The following is an 8,239-nucleotide window of genomic DNA, read 5'->3' as shown; positions in this document are numbered from 1 at the left end:
AAACTGCAACAAAGCCAAGATTCAACTTGTCTGCTGGATTTCTTAGATAGAGAACTTTACTAATCGGCTTTTATGTATGTGAATGTTTCGGTAAAGTGCCCTGAGACAACTTTGTTGTGATTTGGCGCTATATAAATAAACTGAATTGAATTGTATGGATGGCTTCAGAACAGAGGTCCCAGAGTGTTGATAATATTAATCTGATTACCTTGATTGTTGGTTTAACTGTTATTATTTTGTATAAAATATTTAGAAGAACTGTAAAGCAGGGCATCTCTTACAATATTTTCTTCCGTCTCTGAAGAAATCTTTGGTTAAAGGCAAGTGAGATCCCTTTAGAGCCCTGGAAAAGTGTGCCCCAAGCTCACAAAGCTGTCCTGTTTTGAAGAAGATCTGGTTTGGCTTTATCCCGGGCTGAAACAAAAAAGCGATGCTCCTATCTTGACTGAAAAGGAATTCTTTTTGGGATGTCCAAATCTTTCTTCAATAACCTTACAAGCAAGTCTAATAACGTCCTGTGTCTTCTCCAACTCCCCGTACTATTAAGCCTAGTTCTGAGGCTGTGAAATGTTTTAATAGCTGAGCTCAGCCTTAAACTGGTTCAGACCAGTCTGAACATGTTCTAAAGTATTGCCTTTAGAGTGCAACCATCTGCTGTAACCTTCTAATCGGTTCTTTAAACTGTCATGCCAGCCAACTTCTAGGAATGGTCTGTTCCAAGAACTTCTTACAATAAGGATGGTGTCCTTTTATAGAACTCTATTCTAAGCTCACCACCCTATTATTTGATTTTTGGCACAACACTGGCCCACGTTTCTGGGTTGTCAGCGATGACACAAAACAAATGCAATGCGTCAGCGATGATGCATAATAGATGCGACGTATATGGCGAAGTGACGTAATAGTTTTTTTTTTTCACTTTATTAGACATATTTGGACTGATGTGACTTATAGGGCGATGCGACATGTACGACGGCAAGTACGGTAGGCTTTAGTATGCCCTCCCCCCCAAAAAAAGCTTAAAATGTGGGAAAGCTAGAAATCACACCACCTATAATGAATCAGCTGTCCCTCAATCAAAGCCAAACAAACAAATTTGATTTCCGATTTCATGCATTTAACCTGCTGTATTCATACCCATCTGCTCACAACAGACTCATGTTCTGGCTGTTGTAATGCGCCGTGTTATATTACATTATTATAGTGTAGCATACATCTTAGATCGTTATATACTGTTTTTTTATACTTTTGCTATTTTTGAGTGTAACTGTGACCTTGAGTACATAATTTTGTTCCACCTCATGTACCACATGTGATGTGAATGACAATAAAGAACCTTGAACCTTGAAATTTATATAAAGGATATGAATGTAACTTCATGAGCATCCTTTTTGACTTTCTTCTTTTTGTCCTCTCAAAAAATGATCTGGCAATTTCAAACAGTTTCTTTCTTGTTGCTGGGGGAAATGAGACAAATTAGACTGTATCTACAGAAGACAATGAGTTTAAAGGCCAGGGTTAATTATTTAAATCAGTACTAATTTGAATCAGACTTACATTTGCCCATGTGACTGAGTTTGACTCTGAACAGAGCATCATCTGAAGCAGTCTCCACTGAAGCTGCAGAGTACTGATCTCCTGTACACAAACAACAGAACCGTCACAGTGAAGTACTTATACATATCAAACATTAATAATTATTGTGTAAAATCAGTAACAAAACTAACACAGCTAACAGATATTACAGTGAATGTTAAATACAAACAGACCAGTCCTCAGTACTAGGGCCTGGGCCAGATCATATCGATCACGATAAAACCAGTAAAAAAAAAAACCTTGCCCGGAAATTAAATGATATTATGATATGCTAATTTCATGACGTAATATGCCAGGGCACCCCGCCCTGTTAACAGAACCGAGCGTGTCGAACGACCAAACCTAAAGCCCCCAGTATACTGCCGCGTACGTCCATACGCAGAGGTACGCACGTACGTACGCGGAGGTACGAGCATACCCCCTAGGGCATGTCTGTGCAAAGCTCAAATTTTTACGACCGCATACGCGTACGCGGTGTCGCACAATAAACTGCCCGGCGATGGACTGTTTTGTATGCGACACCGATGTATTAAATTCCCCTTCTTCATCTCTGATCTGGCCTTTTATTTTGTTTTTTTGCCAAGAGGCAGTGATCTCTTCCTCCTCCGTTGATGCCATGACTGAAATGGTAAGAAATGGAGGAATTTGTCACGACTGAATTAAACTCAGGTCCAGTATGGCTGCGGGAGGGTCTGGAGATTTCCTGGTGGGCTGCTCTGATGTGTGGGCTGTAGAGCCAGCACTCACTGTTGTTTTTTTTTAGATCTTTTTATTAACAATATATGAACACAGAACACCGCTGTGGCTGCCAGCGCTCGTTTTTTTTATTTTTTCCGACCTGTCAATCAATCCAGTAGGCGTGTCAGCAAATGACCAATCGGCGACCTCAATTTGTCCCGAAGGTAAACGCCCCTCGTCTGTGAAGCTGCTCTGCAGCTGCTCGGGGTGTACGCTGGAGTATGAAGTCTGAACCCTCTGTGTACAGTACACACGTATGTACGCGTGAACGGACGTACGCGGCAGTATACTGGGGGCTTAACTGTGCATCCCCCCTCCACCTGTAGGTACTGGTGTAACTAATTAGTTGCGCGTAATACTAGCTAGCTAAAATGCTAAAAACAAACAACGTGCGTCTCAGCTGTCTTTCCACCCAGCTTTAAACTGCAGGTAAAGACAGCTCAGATGTCTCTTCCTCCCCCCACCCCGCTGTGAGCTGCCGGTGAATCGAAAGCTAGAGAACCCAAAAATAGACTTGTTGCGGGTGTAGCTCGGCTGCGTCTCCCCCTACTCTAAACTGCCGGTACAAACATGCGCAGCTCAACACTCTCTTAGTTCCACAGTCCATGGAGCAAGAACAGAGTCAGGTGATCAGAGACAGAGCATCACAGAAATGAATCATTCCTGCAGGAACAGAAGAAGCTGAAACACCAACAAGCTTCAAGGTCAGATGATCACCTTGTTACAAGTTCTGGAAGTTATAGCTCATTTAAAGAAACATATTTTGTTGTACGTTACATTTATGCTCAAAAGATCTTAAGCTTCATTTTATTTAGTTATTTTAGGAAATTTCACCTGCACTTTAGTTTTTGTGATAGATAGTTGATCTATATTTTGTGCAGACATTTTTAATCTAAATAACAGAAGGATCATTTTTATTTTTTATTTTTATACTTTGAGATTGAATACTTTACTAAATAAAATAATTTCAGTAAAATGAACCCTTGTTTTTTTTTTATATATATATAATACTGCAAAGCAACATGTTAAGTTAATTTTGTCAAATGAATAACTATGATCTCTGTGGGTTTTTTTTTTTTTTTTTTGGTTGTATCACAAATTTTATCATTATCGTCAGAATGCACTGAAATATCACGATATATTTGAGACATATCGCCCACCCCTAGTCAGTACAAACCAATGTCTTTAAACTACATTATATTTTACAAGACAGTTTTTACACTAAACAATAGTTAATAATACTGTCCTCTCAGTGTGGCAGAGGAAGTGTCAGGAGGGACACCTACCTGTGGATGGATCCATACCAGATAAATGACTGGACTTTGATTTCTTTGATTCATACTTCAAACGATCTAAAAATTAGAAGAAAAAAATTGAAACAGTTGTGCTGAACCAATATTTAATGAGCTTTCATCAGTATATTAAGTAATCCTGACTGGTGTCTGCTAAAAAAAATATATATTTTTTTAAAAACAGACTTAGAATATTGTCAGACCACTACTACTAACTTTATCATTTGACGTAAGAATTGTAACAGAGAACAACCAGCAGCAGCTTCAGCTTTGTAACAAACAACTGATAAACAGTTTGTCCCCCATCACTTACAGAACCCACAAATTTAGCCAACACAGTCTGAGGTGTGAAGATGAAGCTCTGAACAACAGGAACAATCATGCTCCAGACCAGAGCTATACCTAACACTGCCACTTATTTTCATTACAACAGTTAATATTGGCAAAAGTACAAATGGGCTATGAAAGTTCCAGTATCACCTGTTGGGGTCAATTATTGCATGGAGGAGGTGTGAAAGAGAGCTCTCAACTCCTATGAAGGAACAACGCAGTGCTAAAGCTTCAGATATATGAAAGATACTTGTACAATGATACTTGAACCACACTGTAGATGCATTTCTTTTTCACTTTTGTAACTTGTTTTTGTATTTTTGCTGCATGCTTTGGTATTCCTAGTTATTGTTGTTGTTTTTTTGGCAAGTTGAAACGGTTCTTCTCGTCCTCAGCATTTCATTGCATTGTTGACTTTGTGTTGATTTGCATATGACAAATAAACCAAACCTGAACCTGAACCTGAAACTTGGGTTAGAATCTAAATCCAAGAAGTAGATTTCAACAGACGCATCAATTCGGCTGACACAAGGTTCACCAGAGAGGATGCTTATGACAATAAGCTGTGTTTTATAAACTGTTTGGTGAACATGGAAAGAGATGGAAGCCTTGAGATTTCGGTTTAGAGAAAACCAAATCACACAGCTCATTACCTTCTGTTTGACTAAACCGGTAATCACAAATGCAACACAAAACTTTCTGTCAAAACAACAGCACTGGTCTGAATTGTCGGCACGACGACAGAAGATGAAGAAAAGGAACATAAACATAAAATAAATAAATAAAAACTCAGTCTTGAGGTAACAGAATTTCTGTCAAATTAGCTAGGAAATTAAATGGTAAATGGCCTGTACTTATATAGTGCCTTTCGATCTTATCCAGATACTCAAAGCTCTTTACACTACAATCTGTGCCTCATTTACCCATTCATACAGCACTCTACTAGATCTCTACAATTCAATTTAATTCAGTTTATTTATATAGCGCCAAATCACAACAAAGTTGTCTCAGGCACTTTACAGGAACATTCACATAAAAGCCAATTAGTAAAGTTCTCTATCTAAGGAATCCAGCAGACAAGATGAATCTTGGCTTCGTTGCAGTCTCCCATCCTGAGCAAGAACAGTGGAGACAGTGGAAAGAAAAACTCCCTTTAACAGGAAGAAACCTCCAGCAGAACCAGCTCAGGACAAGAGACCATCTGCTTTGACCGGCTGGTTGAGAGGACAGGAAGGAGAGACAGACGAACACAGAATGACAGGTCCAGATATAGGTCCAGGTATATCTGAAAGACAAAAACATGTTAAGGATAGAAAAAATAATTACAAATACAAAACAGGTTGAGCAGAGTAAGTAAAGACAGTAGCAGAGTGAAAAGTGTGGTCAGTTTGTCCTCCAGCAGTCTAAGCCTATAGCAGCATAACTAAGGGACAACTCAAGAAACCCAAGCCGACCCCAACTATAGGATTTAGCAAAAAGGAAAGTCTTAGGGTGCATTAACACCAGCAGTTTAGTCCGCTTTAATCGAACTCTAGCTTGTTTTCCTAGGAAGTCTGGATCGTTTGGGGAGGTGTGAACTCACCATCGAACTCTGTCACGGAACAAAAAGGCAAACTCTGGCCCGGGCTAAAACCTAGGTCTTGGTCCGGTAGAAAACTCCTGCGTGGTTCGAGTGCAGTGTGAATGTAGTACAGCAAAGGGCAAACAAACACGCATTTCTCTTATCTTGCGTCGTTTCTTTCAGTAGTTCTTGGTGCAGCGCCCCCACAGGCGAGTGGAGGAACAGGTTGGTTCAAACAGGTTGGCTCGACTGCACAGTGCAGTGTGAATGCAAATGCAACAGCTCAAATGAAAACAAAATGTTATGAATATTGGTCCCCAACCGAACCAAGTCTACAGGACTATCAGGTGTGAAAACTACTTTAAGCCTAACATTTTTCAGTTAGGCTGAAAAATTGCCCCTCCCCCCCACGCCTCCTCTCGGTGCGCACCGGCTCTTCTCAGCTCTATGTGAGACCGCAGCCTGGGCTCAGCACAGAGGCACGCATACAGCCCTTTTTTATGTTGTAGCCCCCCTTGGGTTTCCCCAGAGAATCTCCGGAGCGGGTGATAGCAGTAAAGATTTTTTAGTCTGGTTGACGTTCATGAGAAACATGACACAACACAAATGCGTGCCTGCTCTTCGAGCGCTACTCAGAGTGGCACAGAGTGTGTTCCCTGGACAGATGGATGGACCGTCTGATCAGAAGGGGTTACACGCTGCAGTTCGCAGCTCAACCCCCACCGTTCAGAGGGAGTATAGAGACGGTTCTGTCTTCTCCAGAACAGAGCTCGTCTCTCCAATCAGAAGTTCAGGAATTTCTGACGAAAAACTTGATTTCCAGAGTTCCCAAAGTAGAGGAAAATACGGGGTTTTTTCCTCCCACTACTTCCTGGTTCTGATAAAAAACTGGAGGGATGAGACCATTCTCGACCTGTTCATGTTCAGCAATTCGATCATGGGGAGACAATTCTACATGCTGACAAACAGCTGTTGGAGAACTTCACCAGAACAACTAGTTTTCACCTCCATAGATCTGAAGAGCGCATATTTTCACATTTCCATCATTCTGAAACACCCCACGCACGTTCTCGAAATGCGTGGAGACGGCACTGCAGTCATTACACATGGCAGGAATGAGAAATCTTTTTATCTGGACGATCTGCTCTTATTAGCTCGGTCCAGTTAGAAAGCTGTCGCACAGACCAAAACGCTAGTGTTGCACCTGCTAAACCTGGGATTTCTACAAACTGGGAAAAAATTCAGTTCGTCTGTCCCAGATGATTGTTTATCTGAAAGTGGAGCTAAACTCAACTACAATGAGAGCCATTTATCACAGCTGAGAGCCGAAGATATGTCAGCTCAACTCCGCCGTGTCAAACCCAGCTCCGCCGTGTCAAACCCAGCTCCGCCGTGTCAAACCCTGCAGCATAGTGACAGTCTGCCTGTCATGCGACGCCTGGGATGATGTCAGCGGCCCACATCATGGTTCCGCTGCCGCAGACTCTCACACTGGTTGTGTGAGGCTATTTCTGAAGTTTACAGTTCATCTGGACTGGATCCTCCAGAGAATCTCAGCACATTCTTGCAGAGGGTTTTCATCCTTCATGGCTCTGCAGGGAGGGATGATGGTAGAGGATTTTTGTATGGCGGCTGCCGGATCATCGCCATGTTCAATTATTCATTTTTTATCTACGTGATGTTTCTACTTTCTCCATGACCCATTCCGTTCTCAGTGTTCTGACAGAATGATTATTATTTGTTTCATGGAGCCTCACTTTTGAGCTCACACCTGCCTGCATGCAGTCGCAGTGTGAGATATTTATTATCAGTCGCAAGTTCATGACTGCTGATTTTATCGTTATTAATCGGTTCATCCTGAGGAGCTGTTGGTCTGCTCTGTTCATCATTACACTGTTACAATTCGTATCCTCTATTGTTCTTATTCACAGCAGCAGGTCTGCTATCTCAGTCTTTTTCCTAACCAGAGATCTTTTCTCCGGTGCCCTCCTGCGCATGGAGCACGCGATTATGCAGCGCGTAATAACGCACACAGAAGGCTGAGTGATGAAATGTTTTGTTGTGCAAGCAAGTACTTCATGTTGTGTCTGAATGGACCCAGTGAGGCATAGACTACATCCTGCTTCGCCTTTAACCCACTAGTGATAGCTTAAAGGGCGGAGCCTATACGAAATAGAACGTTGGTTATGTATTGTAACCCCTGATTCTATGACTATAGGTGCAGCCCTTTAAGCTCTGGGCCTCACTGATTCCTAAATGGCTGAAGAAAAAAGCTATTTGGGAGCTGATTACCCGGTCTCAACATAATTTATACGGACCGGGGATGAGACCCACACAGTAGGTGGGAGTAGAGTAAAGTTTTCAGTGCTGCGCTGCGCGACGGGATGAAACCACTAGCGATAGAAGTAAGTCCATGCTCAATAATCCAGGTAAAAAATCCTAATCCCACTAGCGATAGCTTAAAGGGCTGTGCCTATACTCATAGAATCTGGGGTTACAATACGTAACCAATGTTTTGGATCATTGTCTTGTTGGAAGATAAATCTCCGTCCCAGTCTCAGGTCTCTTGCAGACTCAAACAGGTTTTCTTCCAGAATGGTCCTGTATTTGGCTCCATCCATCTTACCATCAATTCTGACCATCTTCTCTGTCCCTGCTGACGAAAAGCAAGCCCAAACCATGATGCTGCCACCACCATGTTTGACAGTGGGGATGGTGTGTT

At 41.9% G+C, this 8,239-nt stretch overlaps 1 protein-coding gene across 1 annotated transcript; it reads right to left on the bottom strand.

The window, feature by feature from the left end:
* Positions 1 to 1,364: 1,364 nt before the first annotated feature.
* On the bottom strand, positions 1,365 to 3,686 carry LOC119429448 (CUE domain-containing protein 1; the record flags this gene model as incomplete). The annotated part of the gene is given in 3 exon segments (XM_037697073.1): positions 1,365 to 1,457; positions 1,558 to 1,638; positions 3,621 to 3,686. Coding segments are annotated over 3 exon segments (240 nt in total), but the record flags the coding sequence as incomplete, so codon positions are not given.
* Between the last annotated feature and the right edge of the window lie 4,553 nt (positions 3,687 to 8,239).

The sequence above is a fragment of the Nematolebias whitei genome, unplaced genomic scaffold (assembly GCF_014905685.2).
Source record: "Nematolebias whitei isolate Nwh7 unplaced genomic scaffold, NemWhi1 Nwh_scaf_1264, whole genome shotgun sequence".
In the NCBI taxonomy this organism is placed as follows: domain Eukaryota; kingdom Metazoa; phylum Chordata; class Actinopteri; order Cyprinodontiformes; family Rivulidae; genus Nematolebias; species Nematolebias whitei.
Note: the sequence above shows the minus strand (reverse complement) of the source record. Positions and strands in the feature narration are given on the sequence as shown.